The sequence below is a fragment of the Bufo bufo genome, chromosome 6, assembly GCF_905171765.1.
Source record: "Bufo bufo chromosome 6, aBufBuf1.1, whole genome shotgun sequence".
Lineage (NCBI taxonomy): Eukaryota > Metazoa > Chordata > Amphibia > Anura > Bufonidae > Bufo > Bufo bufo.
In genome coordinates, this window is record NC_053394.1 from 164,447,498 (window position 1) to 164,466,768 (window position 19,271).

The window sequence follows — 19,271 nt, forward strand, 5'->3', positions numbered from 1 at the left end:
ATAAATTACCACTTTATACAGGAGGCTGGTACTGGCAGATCAGCAGTTAACCCCTCAGGTGCAGCACCTAAGGGGTTAACTGCCTCTGATCGCAGCCCCCTGTCAGCGACAGGGTGCCGGCAATGCGATTCTGCTGCCGGCACCCGCCTCCTGTATTGTGTTAAAGACTGACTTTCACTATCAGGCCACACAGAGCGGCGCCCAGCGATGTCTCAGCACTCACCATTAGTCCTGGGCGCCGCTCCGTTCGCCTGCAGTGCTCCATTACTGTCTCCTCTCCTGCTCCACATGCTGCTGATTACTATCGGAGCGATGGGAGGAGACATCAGCTTCACTAGTGGGCGTTCCTTCTCCCTGCGCTGCGATTGGACAGCGCTACAGCCAGGAAGAAGGAACGCCCACTAGTGACGCTGATGTCTCCTCCCATCGCTCCGATAGTAATCAGCAGCATGTGGAGCAGGAGAGGAGACAGTAAGGGGGCACTGCGGGCGCCCAGGACTAATGGTGAGTGCTGAGACATCGCTGGGCGCCGCTCTGTGTGGGAAATGGGAATAGTCCTATCATTGGTGGCTCAGTACGCCCGCCCCTCCTCCGCCCCTCTCTCCTCATTGGTGGCGCAGTGCGCCCGCCCCCCCCCCCCCCCCTCGCCGCCCCCCCCCCCTCTCCTCCTCCCCCCCCCTCTCCTCTCATTGGTGGCAGCAGCACAGGGGGAGGGAGGACAGCTTCCTTCTCCCCGTGCTGCTGAGAGGACATGAGCGCGCCGATAGCAGTGCGCTCATCTTCAGAGATACTAGACTGCCGGGCCGCAAAGATATTCATTGCGGGCCGCATGCGGCCCGCGGGCCGCATGTTTGACACCCATGATGTACAGTTATCGTCAGCACATCTCCCCGTGTAATCAGGAATGTGCTACCAATAATCAATACAAGTGAATGAGGGACTATGGTAGCGATCATTCCTCCCCAGTCGCTTTGCATTAGCCTGTGTAATAGACTTTTTTTTGCGATGTGACAATGTGGCCGCCAGACCAAAAAAAGGTTGTGTACCCCTGTACTAGACCAACTCCCCAAGGAGTGTGGCATGAGTATGATTAAGATGGGTCATCCACTGATGTCAACCAAGTAATATAGTATGTAAAGAAAAATATAGTACTAAATATGCTAAATAGTAATGTAGTCTTAAATATGCAAAAACTAATATTGGAGTACTAAGTATGTAAAAAATGGCATAGTACTAAATATAAAAATAATATAGTAATATGTAAAAAGTACAGTAGAAGTTAATTAGGAAAAAACAACATTACATAAAAAAAATGTATGTAAAAAAAAAAATCTAGTAAAATGGTACTAAAGATGGAAAAAGATAGTATAGAACTGAACCTGCAAGAAAAATTAGCACTAAATATATAGTAAAGTATTATAGTACTAAATATGGCATAAAGCAGGCAGGTTTTTGGCTCATTCTCACAGGAAACTTCCAGTTGCAGTATACATTGTTAGCCCAGTTTGTCCTAATAATGTTTGACTAAAGGAAAGCATAAATATCATAATTTTACTTTTTTTTGCAGAAATCAGCATTACATACGTAAAGCTTTGTCTCATCAGGGGCACTCTTCCTTACCTCCCAGCAGTCTGTAGTCCACTTCTCTCCACCTGCTGAAAGGTTCATAAAGACAGGGAGGATAAATAGTAAAAGGGAGAGGGGGAAGATGCAGCTGCAGTTTTTTTCCTATCTCGGTGAGACTGTATGCTGTGAGAGGGAGGGAGGAGCTGCAGGATGAGAAATTTGATTGGCTTAGAGCATGCAGCACAGCTCTGATATCACACAAGGTAATGGAGTCATATTCAGGTGACTAGTTTATGCTGTTTTAGCTGAACACTCCATTCCTGTCAGATCACAGGGATCCCCTGTCCTCTTGTTGAACGGTGAGGCGGTCTAGCATGCGCACTGCCAATCCATTTAGACTCTATGTGACTAACGTAGAATGATGGGTGACCCAGCAGTTGGACCTCCACCAGTCAGACAGTTTTCACCTAACGTGGATAATTAATAAGTCGTCATCCCAGAAGAGCCCCTTTAATTATCTAGATGGGGGGGGTGTCCTAGTAATGGCAGAGTGAGCACGCACTGTTGTGGAGCTTCTGCCGCAAACTTGCTTCTGAAATGCATCCCACCCATTCTCCTAGCAAATCAGAGGTCCAATGGTGAGGAAACAACAAGGGTTTAAATCGGAGCCAACCCAGAGAGTACCTGTTGCAGAATGAAGCAGCCTGCACCATATGTCTGAGCAGTGCGGTTACGCGGGACTGTACTACAGGAGCGGCGCCATTTGTTCCCACATCGCCGAGGTCTCTCCAGTCGACTTCTACACCGGGGTGAATGGCAAACCCAGCAGCTCCCCTTGTGCCTTCCCTGTGACTGAAATGTGGGAGGAGGATGAACGGGCATCCGGCTGAGACTTGCTGAGGCCTCAGCTTCCCTCGTACTGGTGGATGCTGGATGTAGAGTCTTCTGCTCCCTTGTTCTGTGTGCAGGCTCCTTATAGACTCACTGATAAAATGCCAAGTCGCTGGGGCCACATCTACTGAAGCAATCTGCTAGACTGGGCTCTGACTGGGACTGGAGGAAGCATGTCAAGCTGCTACCTATCAGTAGAGATGGAAGTTTGTTGAGCGCCTTAAGTGTTCATAAAAGATGGAGTCGGTCGCATTGAAAACAGAGGTGCAAGTACTGGATTCTAACGTTAACCATGTTACTACAAGCTAGGAGGCTCTGTCCTCCACGGTGGATGATACTGCTCTAAAATGGGACGTTCATGAACCACATTCCAAACAACTACATCAGCTTCACAATGGAGTAGGAGGAATAATATTTGGATTTGGGGATTGCCAGAGCCCATTTATACCATGGATCTTATTTCTATGCTACAGAACATGTTCAGCGACATTCACTGTAACCCAGCTTAGGAGTTGTTGGAGATGGGACCCAAAGGCTCTGTGCGCTATCAACCGGGATGTGACTAAACCTTGTGATGTGATTTGTTGCATGTATTACTACCCAATGAAGGAGGAAATGATGCACAAGGCGCAGAATGTGGAATACTATGATTTCGCAGGAGCCCAGGTCATCCTCTTTTATAAGACTTACCTCATCCTATTCTGTTGCAGCGCAAGGCTCTGACTCTTCTGGACCTATTGAGAGGGCACGATATTCCTTACTCTTTACAGCTTACACTCTTTCAGCTGGTAGTACATAGAAATGGGAGACGTTTGGCGCTACGTGACCCGGCATATCTACACAACTTTCTGTCGGCCCTGGAGCGGCCTGCGGTGGCCCTCCCTGACTGGTCTTCTATACCGCCTCTTCCTCTGCGCTGGTGATTTATTATGTTACTTCACCTCACATTTCTCGTCCATCTATTCTCTGAGAATTTAATAGGTTTGGCAGTCGGAGCAATTTTAAGGCTAATCTGTCAAAAACAGAGGCTTTAAATATTTCCCAAGCAGACCAGGTGTCTATTCTCTTCAGTTTATTTTCTCTTGGTATTAACTACGTAGGGATTACCTCCATCTGCAGAAGAAAACGGTAGAGGATCTGAAGCAATATCACCTAAAATGTCTCTCCTGGTTTGGCAGGATGGACATTTTGCTTTTGGTTCTTCTATCTTTTTCAGATTTTGACAATTTATGTCTCCCTTAGGGCTCATGCACACAAGGGTACTTGCTCAGTGCCCATGCTCAAGCACCGGCCGTGTGTACTCCACGTGCAGATGCAGACCCATTGACTTGAACGGGCCCACAAACTGCAACATACAGCCAAAGTTAGAACATGTTCTATCTTTTTGCTGTGCGGAGGCATGGATCTTTAGAAGATATGGAGACATCAGAAGCCCACGGAAGCGCTTCTGTGGCTTCCGATCTGTGCCTCCGCACCGCAAAAAGATAGATGATGTCCTATCTTTGGTCTTATCTGGCGGATGAGGAGACATTTAAGTCAGTGGGTCCACATATGTGATACTGAGTGCACACAGCCAGGGCCCGTATATTGCGGCCCACAATACGGGCATTGAGCCAGTACGCTCATGGACATGAGCTCTAAGTTTGTACAAAAGGCCCTCTCTACTTTTGTCTGGGGCATTGGCTACCATAGGCCTGGGCAACATATTTTGACCCGAACAGGTCACTGCTGCGGCCAGTGATTGGCTGCAGTGGTCACATGTGCCCGTCAACAGGATGTTGATAGCAGAGCATCATGGACCTGTACAGACAGCTGGGGAGCAATGGAGCCAGAACCCAGTGGTGGGGACCGGGAGCCAGAATCCAGTGGTGGGGACCGCAGGTCAGCCACTCTTATGAGGTCTTTTTAAGTCTTGGATAACCCCTTCAATGCTCATTTGTTCACGTATTATTATATTTGGCGAGTGTTGACTGATTGCTGGTGCTCGCTTTGAGTGGGAGTATAATATTAGGCCTTAGTCTATTTACAGCTCGTTTTCTCATTATAGAATGTATTTGTTTCTAGATACTTTGATGTTTCTTTATTGTGAAATGTATTGGAATGCTGTTTTTCTTTAAAGGGCATCTGTCAACAGATTTGTATCTATGAAACTTGCTGATCTTCTGCGCCCCCTGCACTTTCACAGGGCCCGATGTGATCACATTTACACTGCCTGGCCCTGTCAATCAAAGTGGAGAGGGCATGACATGAGCCTCTAGGTGTACCGGCATCGCCCCCATTGCTCCTAGAGGCTTATTTGCATATATTAAAACATCATTATTGTCAGCAATGCAGGTCAGCCAGTTTCTTAGGTACAAGTCTGCTGACAGATGCAATCTCATAAAAAGAGCGTATACGTAATTATCTAGACAAACTGCACTCCAGTATTCTGGTTTAAGAAAGTCGCAAAATAGCGTTTTGCTTTATCTTAGGGCTAATTTGTGCAGAGAAAATTTGACATTTGGAATTTTTACACCATTCTGTCCTGTTTTTTAAAGTGAGCATGATTAGCCTGTCAATCTGATTTTAAGACCGACTTATCAACTGCGACTTTTTGAAAAGTTGCAAAAATTGTCGCAAGTATATAGGGGTAGGGTAACATCTCAAGACAAAAGTAACAGACTTAAAGATGCACCAAATTTGAGAACATTGTGCGACACATGATACATTTGGCACAAATGACTGCACTGTACACGCCCTCATGGTAAATTTTTGAATGAATGGATACAGGAGACATAAATAGTAAAAAGCTATAATTAGGTATGAGCGAATTTCATATTTTGAAATTAGTTTTCGGTTCATGTTGTGGTATAATGTGAATTGCGTTATGGATTCCGTTACCACGGACCATAACGCGATTCCATAATAGAATGCCTGTTCCGTCATAATAGAAGTCTATGGGCTGCATAACGGATCTGTCCCGTTTCCATTATGCTGGAGTCCTGTCCTGCATAACAGAAACGGGACGGATCCATTATGCAGCCATAGACTTCTATTATAACGGAACAGGCATTCTATTATGGAATCGCGTTATGGTCCGTGGTAACGGAATCCATAACGCAATTCACATTATACCACAACACGAACCGAAAACTAATTTCAAAATTTGAAATTCGCTCATCCCTAGCTATAATATAATTACTCTAGATGCAGAAATACCGCTGACATAGATGGATATTTAATATAATAATAATAATCTTTATTTATATAGCGCCAACATATTCCGCAGCGCCTTACAATTGAGGGGTTCATGTACAAACCGTGATAAATAACATAGCTGTACAAGATGGATGGCTGACACTCCACTTTTCTTATTCTCGCTCGGTGCTCTGTGATGAGATGATGTCCCAATACTTCTAGAAATAAATTCACGGCACTCGAAAATTGCAGAATGAAATTTGAATATTCATTTAAGCCGCCAATGGTTTTCAGTTTTGTTGGGCCAACAAAACTGAAAACCATTGGCGGCTTAAATAAATATTCAAATTTCATTCTGCAATTTTCGAGTGCCGTGAATTGATTTCTATAAATAACATAGCAACAGACAAGTCGATTATTACAACAAGAGGAATGAGGGCCCTGCTCGCAAGAGCTTACAATCTGTGAGGGGATAGGGGGGACACAAAAGGTAGAAGTGCTTGTTATGTACGATAGTCCAGCCATCTTGGGAGAATAGGGGAGCAGATATAAAGCCACATGAGCTGGTCAGCAGCCAATATACGAAGTGCTTCTGGGTGCAATGGAGGCTCAGCTTCAGGGAATGATAAATGGGCTATGGGAGGTTAGATCAAGGGAGGTGATAGGCCACCCTGAAAAGATGTGTTTTTAGCGAACGCTTAAAACTGTGCATGTTATGATTAAGCCTGATTTCTTAGGGTAGGGCATTCCAGAGAACCGGAACCGGTGCAGCTTGGGAGAACTCTTGGAGCCGGAAGAGAGAGGTTCGGATTTTTGTGGAAGTCAGTCGTAAGTCATTGGCTGAACAGAGAGCACGGGTAGGGTGGTAGACAGAGATGTAGGGTGGTGCAGCATTGTGGAAGGCTTTGTGGGTGGTGACGAGCAGTTTGAATTGGGTTCTATAATGTATGGGTAGCCAGTGCAATGACTGACACAGGACAGAGGCATCAAAATAGCGGTTGGACAGATAGGTGACCCTGGCTGCTGCATTAGGAATAGATTGGTGAGGGGAGGCCAATTAATAGTGAGTTGCAGTAATCAAGGCGGGAGTGGATCAGGGCAACAATGAGAGTTTTTGTTGCTTCCATAGTGAGAAAGGGGCGGATACTAGAGATGTTTTTGAGGTGCGGGAGAGAGATTGAATATAGCAGGTGAAAGAGATCAGTGTCAAAAGTCACCCCGAGACAGCGGGCATGCTGCCTAGGAGTGATGACTGTGTTGCACACCGAGAGGCAGACATCGGGTTTAGGTAGGTTAGTAGATGGAGAGAACACAAGAAGTTCAGTTTTTGAAAGATTTAGTTTCAGATAGAGAGGACATAATGTTAGAGACGGCAGAGAGACAGTCGCTGGTGTTCTGTAATACAGCAGGTGTAATGTCAGGGGATAAAGTGTATAGTTGTGTGTCATCAGCATAGAGATGGTACTGGAAACCAAATCTGCTGATGGTCTGTCCAATTGGTGCTGTGTACAGGGAGAAGAGAAGAGGTCCTAGGACTGAACCCTGAGGAACTCCAACAGCGAGGGGGAGAGGTAAGGAAGTGGAGCCAGCGAATGATACACTGAAAGAGCGACCAGAGAGATAGGAAGAACACCAGTAGAGGGCGGTGTCCTTTAGGCCGATGGATTGGAGCATCACGAGTAGGAGATGGTGGTCTACAGTGTCAAAAGCTGCAGAGAGGTCAAGGAGAATGAGCAGAGAGTAGTTACCGTTGCATTATGCTGTCAGGAGGTCATTTGTCACTTTGGTGAGGGCAGTTTCTGTTGAATGCAGGGGGCGGAAACCAGATTGTAATGGATCGAGGACAGAGAGATAGCGGGTAAGGCAAGAGTAGACCAGACGCTCCAAGAGTTTAGAAATGAAGGGAAGATTGGAGACTGGTCTGTAGTTAGTTGTGCAGGATGGGTCGAGAGATGTTTTTTTTTTTATTAATGGAGTAATGATAGAGTGTTTGAAAGAGGAGGGGAAGATACCAGAAGAGAGGGAGAGGTTGAAGATTTTTGTTAGGTGAGTGGTGACAGCCGGAGAGAGAGACTGGAGTAGGTGTGAGGGAATGGGATCAGAGGCGCAAGTGGTAGGACGAGAAGAAGAGAGGAGCCTGGAGACTTCTTCTTCCGTGACTGGGTCAAATGTGGACAGTTAGCCAGAGGAGATTGGGGGGGGGGGGGGGGGGGGGGGGGGGGGTGAATAGTACTTAGTGGCTGGGAGCTGATTTTTTGACAGATATATTCTATTTTCTCTGTGAAGTAGGCAGCTAAGTCTTCAGCAGAGAGGTCTGTGGTGGGACTGAGGAGGGATTGGAAAGTGTCAGTTTTTTTGGGTTGTTGGACAGTGAGGAGATTAGAGTGGTGAAGTAAGTCTGTTTAGCGAGGTTGAGGGCAGTTATAGTTCCGTAGCATGAATTTGTAATGGAGGAAATTCTCGGGTGTGCAAGTTTTCCTCCATAGGCGTTCAGCACTCCTGGAGCAATGCTGGAGGAAGCGAGTTTGCAGTGCCAGGGTTGCTTTGGTCTGTGTTTGAAGGTTCTGAGGGTAGGGGGCGCTACTTCTTAGGGTGTCATTGTAGTGATTTACAGCCTTATCTGGGCAGGAAAGGGAAGAGATTGGGGACAATGATGCATGTAGTGTTTGTAAGTGTGTGAGGGTCGATGGCCTGTAGGTTTCTGTGCATGTAATAGGTAGGGGAGTGCTGGGATGGGTACAGATTTGTGAGAGCGAAGGAGAGGATATTGTGGTCAGAAAGCGGGAGAGGAGAGTTATTAAAGTTGGATTGAGCAGAGCCGATAGAAAACCAAGTCAAGTGTGTTACCGTCTTTGTGTGTCTGAGAGTTAGAGAGTTGAGAAAGGCCAAGAGAGGAGGTTAGGGAGAGAAGCTGGGAAGCAGATGGGGAAATGGGGCCATTTATGGGGATGTTGAAGTCTCCCAGGATAAGGGTTGGTATTTCTGAGGACAGGAAGTGTGGCAGCCAGGCAGCAAAGTGATCCAGGAACTGGGTGGGTGAGCCAGGGGGACGGTATACAACCGGTACTCTGAGGGAGAGGGGATGGAAGAGCCTGAGGGTGTGAACCTCAAAAGAAGGGAATGAGAGTGATGGAACTGGGGGGATGACCTGGACAGGAGAATGCCAACTCCACCACCATGTCTGTTCTCAGGTCTGGGGGTATGGGAGAAGTGTAGGCTGCCATAGGAGAGAGCAGCAGGGGAAGCCGTGTCAGATTCCTGAATCCAGGTTTCAGTGAGGGCCAGCAGGTTAAGAGAGTTAGTTAAAAATAAGTTTTGAATGTAGGGGAGCTTGTTACAGACTGACCATGAATTCCAGAGCGCACAGTTAAAAGAGGGGAAAGAAGGTGGACAACAAATGATGAGGTTTGCAAGGTTTCTGTGAGAGATGGGGGAGGGGTTGATGTGGGGGCAGGGTGGGCCGGGGTTAGGAGAGATATCCCCTGAAATAAGAAGTAAAAGTAAAGAAAGGAAAATCAAATGGTTGTAGGAGTTGTGGGAGAGCTTGTTGTGCTGCACCCCGGAACACGATGGTTTCAATTGATTGAGGAGGGTGAAAAAAGCATGGGAGCTGTACATGGGGGAGTGGAGGAGAGAGGGGCAGATGTGGATGAAAGGTAATGGAGGAGGAACAGGGCGGTGAGTGTGGAGGTAAAAAGCACATAGAAAAAGGGACATAGAGACAAGGCACATAGTTGAGGAAGAGTGTGAGGATGTGTAGTACTGATGACCTACCTGTCTCCTGCCATGTTTAACTGCATGACACTTAGCGATAAAGACACTTTGCGGTAGAAGACCCGTGCATGCACCCCACTGATAGCTTAATGATATAGATTTATAGAGATGCTAAGTAATTGGATAAATAGATAAGGAGATTATGGATAGCTGCTATAGATAAATACAGTAGATATAATAGACAGATAATACTGGAGCTATAGATGGATAGGTAGTTAATATAGATGGCGGCTTTGGGCACGTTGTTTGGATAATTCCCCAGATCATGTTAAGTCTTTATTTTTCTCTTATGCGTCATTTGTCTGAACACTGTCTACTTTTGTAGTTTTGTTTTGTATGCTGTCATAGTATCTGCTATTACTAGCTCTGGGGAGAGGGCATTCCATAGTTTCACTACTGTAACTGAAAAGAACCCTTTCCTGTATTGTTAATGTAACCATCACATGAATGGTCTCTTAGCCGATTACATAGTGACTTTGTGTATATTTGTACTCTGTCTTCTAAGATGTCTTTTGTAATCCTTTTATCTATCTCATTGCCTTTGAACCTTTTCCAGTTTTCCTAATGTACATTGTTCCTACAGGTTTACGAGCTTGTATGTGTCACTAGCTTGCATGTTTGCGTATGTTTACTGCAGCCAGTCACAGGCATGTAAATGACTCACGGGGTGTACAATTCATTGTAAAACATAAACCAATGTGTTGATGCATCAGTCTGCTTTATGTTAGGATGTCCTAGTACTGCTGAGGACCCATGTAGCTTGTCACATACCCCTTTCCTCTCCCCCATTTACTGGAGCAGATTAATCGTATGACCCAAGAGGGCACTTCAAGAGGTCATTTCATAAAAGTAGTTGCACCGTCAAGTTCATATTTGATCGAGTTCTGTGAGGAATCCTCACTGAGGATGCCCCCTATTCTAAGCGGACTCTCAGAGGAGGTGGAGAGGAGGGTGTATTTATGTAGGAGGTTGTTGGTATTGAGTAATTTTACTCCACTTGTGATCTGCTGAACTCTCTAACTTGTCTTCTTAGATGCCCATGGCTCAACACGGAGGTGTCCCCTGCTCTTCCTGCTTATAATGCTATCATGTTCCTATTTGTTTTGGCCAATTTCAGCATGGCCACTTTTATGGATCCCGGAATATTTCCAAGAGGTAAGAACTGAAGTGTCCACTTTTTTTTATTTTAAAATTAACCACCGTGCTTTGCTGCTCAACGAGTTATTCTCATTTTTGTAAAATTATGGCATATCGCTAGGATATAACATAATTTCATATCCTCTGGGACCTGTGTCATCACTTTCTAATCTTTGGTGGTCTGATCTCTTGGCCTCTGCATCACTTTATAATCTTTGCTGATCTGACCTCTGTGACTTGTGACATCACTTTATATACAGTGCCTTGCAAAAGTATTCCCCTCCCATGACTTTTTTCGTATTTTGTTACATTACAGCCTTAAAGGGAACCTGTCACCAGGATTTTGTGCATAGAGCTGGGGACATGGGCTGCTAGATGGCCGCTAGCACATCTGCAATACCCAGTCCCCATAGCTCTGTGTGCTTTTATTGTGTTAAAAAAAACATTTTGATCCATATGTAAATGAACCTGATATGAGTCCTGTGTCCGGAGATGAGTCCAGCGGAAAGGAGCCCAGCACCGCCCCGCGTCCTCCGAATCTCCTCCTTGCTGGCTGACGTCACAGAGCTGGAGCGCCGAAATCTCAGTGAATTAACATGATGCCGACACTGAGCATGCGCTAGCTCGCGCATCGCGAGATTTCGGCGCTCCAGCTCTGTGACGTCAGCCAGCAAGGAGGAGATTCGGAGGACGCGGGGCGGTGCTGCGCTCAGAAAATTGGACTCCTCTCCGGACACAGGACTCATATCAGGTTCATTTGCATATGGATCAAAACATTTTTTTAACACAATAAAAGCACAGAGAGCTATGGGGACTGGGTATTGCAGATGTGCTAGCGGCCATCTAGCAACCCATGTCCCCAGCTCTATGCACAAAATCCTGGTGACAGGTTCCCTTTAAGTTCAATGTTTTGTTAATCTGAATTTTATGTGATGGATCAGAACACAATAGTCTAAGTTGGTAAAGAGAAATTAGAAAAATATATAAATAAAACTGTTGTTTAGAAATAGAAAACAGAAAATTGGCATGTGCGTATGTATTCACCCCCTTTGTTAGGAAGCCCATAAAAAGCTCTGGTGCAACTAATTACCTTCAGAAGTCACATAATTAGTGAAATGATGTCCACCTCTGTGCAATCTAAGTGTCACATCATCTGTCATTACATATACACACCTTTTTTGAAAGGCCCCAGAGGCTGCAACACCTAAGCAAGAGGCATCACTAACCAAACACTGCTATAAAGACCAAGGAACTCTCCAAACAAGTAAGGGACAATGTTGTTGAGAAGTAGAAGTCAGGGTTAGGTCATAAAAAAAATATCCAAATCTTTGATGATCCCCAGGAGCACCATCAAATCTATCATAACTAAATGGAAAGAACATGGCACAACAGCAAACCTGCCAAGAGACGGCCGCCCACCAAAACTCACGGACCGGGCAAGGAGGGCATTACAGAGAGGCAGCACAGAGACCTAAGGTAACCCTGGAGGAGCTGCAGAGTTCCACAGCAGAGACTGGAGTATCTGTACATAGGACGACAATAAGCCGTACGCTCCATAGAGTTGGGCTTTATGGCAGAGTGGCCAGAAGAAAGCCATTACTTTCAGCAAAAAACAAAAAGGCACGTTGTGAGTTTGCGAAAAGGCACGTGGGAGACTCCCAAAATGTATGGAGGAAGGTGCTCTGGTCTGATGAGACTAAAATTGAACTTTTCGGCCATCAAAGAAAAGGCTATATCTGGCGCAAACCCAACACATCACATCACCCAAAGAACACCATCCCCACAATAAAACATGGTGGTGGCAGCATCATGCTGTGGGGATAGGACTGGGAAACCGGTCAGAGTTGAGGGATAGACGGATGGTGCTAAATACAGGGATATTCTTGAGCAAAACCTGTACCACTCTGTGCGTGATTTGAGGCTAGGACGGAGGTTCACCTTCCAGCAGGACAATGACCCCAAACACACTGCTAAAGCAGCACTTGACTGTAACGTGTGTTGGAATGGCCGAGTCAAAGCCCAGATCTCAATCCAATAGAAAATCTGTGGTCAGACTTAAAGATTGCTGTTCACAAGCGCAAACATCCAACTTGAAGGAGCTGGAGCAGTTTTGCAAGCAGGAATGGGCAAAAATCTCATTGGTAAGATGTGGCAAGCTCATGAAGACTTATCCAAAGCGACTTGGAGCTGTGATTTCCGCAAAAGGTGGCTCTACAAAGTATTGACTTTAGGGGGGCGAATAGTTATGCACATTGACTTTTTCTGTTATTTTGTCCTATTTGTTGTTTGCTTAAAAAAAAAAAAACATCTTCAAAGTTGTGGGCATGTTCTGTAAATTAAATGATGCAAATCCTCAAACAATCCATGTTAATTCCACGTTGTGAGGCACCAAAACACAAAAAAAGTCAAGGGGGGAGAGGTAAATACTTTTGCAAGGCACTGTAGGTCACATGTCCCAGAGGTCAGAACACCAAAGATTAGAAAATGATGCCAGAGGTCCAAGAGGTTGGACTGCTAAAGATTATAAAGTGATGTCAAAGTTCCCAGAGATCAGACCACCAAATATTATACTCTGACCTCTAACATACCGCTATAATTTTTGGCAGCCTGGCCTCTAGGACCTCTGACATCACTTTATATTCGTTTGGGAACCCCCACCGATCCTGAGAATGAAGGGACGCAGCATGATTCAGTGCTGCATCCCCTTCTAAGTTATCAATACACAGCAGCGCCCCTAGCCAGCCTCATTCACTGGGATGGGTCCATTCTGCAGTTTCCCACATGGAGTGGCCGAGGGCAGTTGTACAGGAAAAAACAGTAAAGTGGACACAATGCTGAGGTAACACTGCAGTCCCTTCATTCTCAGGATCGGTTGGGGTCCCCGAGGTCAGACCCCTATAGAGTATAAAGTGATGTATTTTCTTAAAGATATGCCAACAGTTTACAAGATGGGAATAACCCTTTAATTTCTTAATATATTTATAGCAATCAGAGCTCTGTATAATTGCTGCAGAGCTCCACATTTCCTGCATAGACTTTTATATCTAACTCCTTAACAACATGTGACGTATATGTTCAGCACAAATTGTCTCTTTAAAGATTTTGCCCAAAGCGGGGCTCACGCCATAGCCGATGAGTACCAGTTGTTTTACACAGCAAACCGTGATTGGTGATAACTCTGATCACGAACATTTAACCAGAGGCTGCGGTCACGTGCAATCATGGCATCTGAGAGGGCTTTCCCCGGAAGCAATGTACTCCCGTGGCCCAAATGGTTCCCCTGCGTGGCGATCAAGGGAGCCGTTCGGTTGCTATGGTAGCCTCGGATGCGAGGCCTGCCGCTTGCATTTTCAAGACTCCTAGTGGGGCTTTTTTTTAAAAAAAACAAAAGCTCCTTAGATGTAAATATAAAAAAGTAATGCGGGTCAGAATATGGCAATGCAAATAAAGAATCATTTTTGTCTTTTTAAATATTAAAGCACAAGAAAAGCTATATAAATGTGATATTGCTGTAATCGTACTGACCTACAAAAGGAATGCATTAGGTCAGTTGTATTACATAGGGAACTCAATATAAACGAAACCTATAAAACTATGGCAGAATTGCATTCTTTTTCCATTTCCACTCCATTTGGATTTTTTTCCAGCTTCCCACTTCATCATATGCAATATAAGATGGTGCTACTAGAAAGTACAACTTTTCCCGCAAAAAATAAGCCCTGTCATATGGCTATGTGAATTGCTCGGTCCTTAAAAGGGTTCTCTGGGAATTTAGAAAATGAAAATACTGAAATATTACTTTATTATAAATATATTCCCGAATACGTTTTATTACCTAATAATGGCTCATTTTGTCTAGGGAGCAATTATTAGGAGAAATAAAATGGCCGCCGTCCTATTAGTACACATAAAACCCGTCCTAATCACACAGGAAGAAAAGTTAGAGAGGAAGGATGTGACTAAAGAGCAGCAGCAGTCTCCATTACCACAGCCCCACATTACCACAGTCTGTCCTGTTTGTCCTCTCTGTACTACATGTCTCCTCACGAACGCCATTCCTACAGAGATTCAACTGAAGATCATATTAAGCTGTATTTAGGATCATAATCCCTGACAAGTAGAGCTGAGAGGAGGATAAGGCCGCTCTTTAGCTCAGTGTTGTGAAGCAGCTTGTCCTCCTGTGTGATTAGGACGGGTTTTGTGTGCAGTACTAGGACGGCGGCCATTTTATTTTCCGTTATGATTGCTCCCCAGACAAAACGAGCCATTATATCTAATGAAAGGTATTTGGGAATGTATTTATAATACAGTAATAGTTAAGTATTTTCATTTTCTTAATTCCCGGAGAACCCCTTTAAGGGATTCAATGATACCACCACCTATTACTTAGCTTACTTTGCACCAGACATTTAAAGAAAAAATTCTCATGCAGTATTGGGGCTCAACAATGCATCTGATGCCATGTCCCTTTCGTGTAAAGCCACCCCCATTTTCACACTAATCCATGCACCTTTGTAGGACACCGCAGAGGATGTGTTTGCAACACTTAGTAAATGTAGTGTAGGGAATGCAATAGTAGATCTGCCCCATTCAACTCAGTACGCAGTGATCGTCCTCTAGTGGTAGCTACAGTCAGCTTAAATTGTGTTCTGCTTCTCTGCAGCGGAAGAGGATGAGGATAAGGAGGATGATTTCCGAGCCCCCTTGTATAAGACAGTGGAAGTAAGAGGAGTACAGGTTCGCATGAAGTGGTGCTCAACGTGCCGATTTTACAGGCCACCACGCTGTTCCCACTGCAGTGTCTGCGACAACTGTGTTGAGGTGAGTTCTGTGTAAACTAGTGTTCGTTATTCAGTTTTTTATACCTGAGTGGACATGGAATTGTTTCCCACCCCCAATACACACTGCATAATGGAGACTACACCTGATAAAGGTACACACTCATGTCTTTTTGGTAATATGATCCATTATTACACATCTGTGAGTGGCAAATGTGTGTGACCCTTTGCTTTCAGTATCTGGTGTGACTCCCTTATGCAGCAAAAACTGCAACTAAACTTTTCTGGTACTTGTTGATTAGTCCTGCACATAGAGGAATTTCAGCTCTTTTCTCCATACAAAACAGCTTCACCTCTGTTACTCTGTTATGTTGGTGGGTGCCGTCCCATGAACTGCATGCTTTAGGACCTTCAGGATTTTAAAGGGCATCAGTCAGCACATTTGTACTTATGAAACTGGCTGACCTGTTGCATATGCTCTTGGCAGCTGAAGGCATCTGTGTAGGTCCCATGTTCATATATGCCCTCATTGCTAAGAAAAATAATGTTTTATAGGGGTGCACCGAAATTCCGGCAGCCGAAAATATCGGCCGAAAATGTACCTAATCCATTTCGGCCGATATTGTTACATATCGGCCGAAAATATGGGGTGTGGGATTTGTCACCCACCATCTGCGGGCGGGCGCCGGGCGGTTTACTGCATCTTTATTTTACCTTACAATCGTGACGCTCCAGTAAGAATTCTGCAGGCAGAGCGGAGGGCGGCGTAACGTCACTTACTCACGTGACGCGCCTGCTCCGCCTCCTTCATTCATAAAGTGGGCGGAGCAGGTGCGTCACGTGAGTAAGTGACGTTACGCCGCCCTCCGCTCTGCCTGCAGAGTTGTTACTGGAGCGTCACGATTGTAAGGTAAAATAAAGATGCAGTGAGTGATGCTGTGAGCAGCAGGGCCGGGGCTGTTATGGGTAGGGGGATCGGTCTATGGCACTGCTATGGGGAGGGGGGATCTGTGCACTGTAATGGGGAAAGGGATCTGTGCACTGTTATGGGGAAAGGGATCTGTGCACTGTTATGCCCATAACAGTGCACATATCCCCCCCTCCATAACAGCGCCACCCACAGATCCCCCTCTCCATAACAGCGCCACCCACAGATCCCCCTCTCCATAACAGCGCCACCCACAGATCCCCCTCTCCATAACAGCGCCACCCACAGATCCCCCTCTCCATAACAGAGCCACCCACAGATCCCCCTCTCCATAACAGCGCCACCCACAGATCCCCCTCTCCATAACAGCGCCACCCACAGATCCCCCTCTCCATAACAGCGCCACCCACAGATCCCCCTCTCCATAACAGAGCCACCCACAGATCCCCCTCTCTATAACAGAGCCACCCACAGATCCCCCTCTCCATAACAGCGCCACCCACAGATCCCCCTCTCCATAATAGAATTTTCATTTCGGTGCACCCCTAATGTTTTAATATGTGCAAATGAGCCTCTAGGAGCAATGGGGGAGTTGCCATTACACCTAGAGGTTCTGCTCTTTCTGCAACTGCAGCACCCTCTTCACTTTGATAGGGCCATGCATGATGACATTTTCACTGGCCCTGTGAATCAAAGTGCAGGGGGGGTGGCAGCTGCAGAGGGAACCGATCCTCTAGGTGTAGTGGCAACGCCCCCGTTGCTTCTAGAGGCTAATTTGCATATATTAAAGCCAGTGCAGGCGTCTTAGATCACTTACTAGCTTATCTGTCCGGTACTCCGTTCCCCCAATGTGTCCCCCTTTTACTTTTCCCGCCTGATATGGAAATAAATATCATCGGTACAGGGAGGAGGAGACTGCCCTGTTTTTCAATGGGTGTCTCCTTCTCCCTGGCTGTAGCACAGTCCAATCACAGCGGAGAGCGTCACAGCCAGGGATAAAAAAAGCTCACCTTCAAGGAGACACCCATTGAAAAACAGGGCAGTCTTCTCCTCCCTGTACCGATGATATTTATTTCCATATCAGGCGAGAAAAGTAAAAGGGGGACACATCGGGGGAACGGAGCACCGGACAGATAAGCTAGTAAGTGATCTAAGATGCCTGCACCATGCCCTACACCACTCCCTACTTATTTCATAATGTTTGGACCCATAAAAGGTCCTCTTTAACATTAGCTAATGTGAGAAAGACCTTTAGTTGCTTAGAGGTTCCTTTGTAACATTGCTGACTATTACATACCTTGCACTTGGCATGATCTCTGTTGATCGACCACTCCTGGGCAGGGAGATAATAGTCTTGAATGTTCTTCATTTGTACACAGACTGTGGACTGGTGGAATCCAAATGTTTTAGAGATGGTTTTGCAACCTTTCCCAGCCTGGTGAGCATCAATGACTCTTCTTCTGAGGTCCTCAGAAATCACCTTTGTTCGTGTCGTGATACACTTCCGCAAACGTGCTTTGAAGATCAGGCTTTGATAGATCCTTGTTCTTTAAATAATACAGGTCTCCCACTCACACCTGATTCTAATTTCACCGTCTCATTATCTTCTTATTCTAAAGGTTCACATACTTTTACTCCTCACAGACGTGATATTAGATTATTTTCCTCAATAAATAAATTACCAAGTCTAATATTTTCACTCATTTGTTTGATTTGGTATCTTTATCTACTTTTAGGACTTGTTTCCAAATCTAATGTAGTTTTAGGTCAAATGTGTGCAGAAATATAGACAATTCTGAAGGATTCACAAACTTTCAAGCAGCACTGTAGATATAAAATCTCTAGAGGCTCTGGATTCGATTCACGTAATGCCCATACTGCTTATCCTTTTAAAGGGAATCTGTCACTTACTTCTACCATTGAGGAGGTGGTTCTGGGGCTCTTGGAGAATGTGGTCTTGTGCTCATTGAGCACTTTGACGTCTGGCTGGGCACTTTAAGACTTATTTGCATATCGATAAAAGCTAATTTTCTGGGGGGGTGAGAAACGTGGATAAACATAACAAAGGTATGCTTGGAATGATGTCTTAGGGCACTACAGTGCATTGGTATGTGTTGCAATCGGTAGAAATAGGTGTCAGATTCCCTATAAACTGAGAGCTTCCATGATGATCAGCTACCTGGGGAAGTTGTTAATGCGTGCTCATTTTTCCATCAGTAGCTGTTAAAGGTAAAATGTATTATATGGCAGCTATTCAGATAAATGGCTGTCCATGTATTACATTAAAAGGGTTTTCCGACTCTTTCCAACTGATGACGTATCCTCTGATTGGTGGGGGTCTGACACCTCCGCTGGTGAGCTGTTTGAGAAGGCACCGGTGCTCCTGTGAGTGCTGCAGCCCTCTCTCAGCTTACTAAGCACAGCGCCGTACATTGTATAGCGGCTGTGCTTGATATCACAGCTCAGTCCCATTCACTTGAATGGGTGTAAGACCCCCACTGATCAGAAACTGATGACCTCTCCAGAGGAGAGGTCATCAGTTAAAGTGTCAGAAAACCCCTTTAACAGCCCAAGGACATCATAATAGGAAACTCATCCTGTCTCATCTCTGACGTCTGTATGATTTGATGCCGGCATAATTTGGCAAAATGACCACCAATGATCCCTATCATACTTTCTCATTACAGGAGTTTGATCACCATTGCCCATGGGTAAACAACTGCATTGGACGTCGGAACTACCGTTACTTCTTCCTGTTCCTGGTGTCTCTGACATTGCACATAATGAGCGTCTTTATCTGTGGCCTTTTCTATACATTAGGACATCCCGACAAGCTCAGAGACATCCCTGCAGCTGTTACGTATCCTTCTCTTACCCATCGGAAGTTCTGACCCTTCCACTGTAGCGTTGTGTATATTGTATATCACGTTTGTTCCTCAAATCCATATTGTACATGGTTTATTCGTCCAATCTCTACTATACCTTGTTTATTCTTCCAATTTCCACTGTGCCTGGTTTGT

General features: G+C 45.4%; 1 protein-coding gene across 2 annotated transcripts in view; it reads left to right on the forward strand.

The window, feature by feature from the left end:
- The window catches only part of ZDHHC5 (zinc finger DHHC-type palmitoyltransferase 5), a 48,292-nt gene that overhangs the window by 15,634 nt on the left and 13,387 nt on the right, over nucleotides 1-19,271 (forward strand). For both annotated transcript variants that reach the window (XM_040436058.1, XM_040436057.1), the window contains exons 3-5: nucleotides 10,442-10,563; nucleotides 15,209-15,366; nucleotides 18,939-19,111. In XM_040436058.1, the coding sequence (XP_040291992.1) occupies nucleotides 10,442-10,563; nucleotides 15,209-15,366; nucleotides 18,939-19,111 (453 nt within the window). The remainder of the gene's footprint in view (nucleotides 1-10,441; nucleotides 10,564-15,208; nucleotides 15,367-18,938; nucleotides 19,112-19,271) is intronic.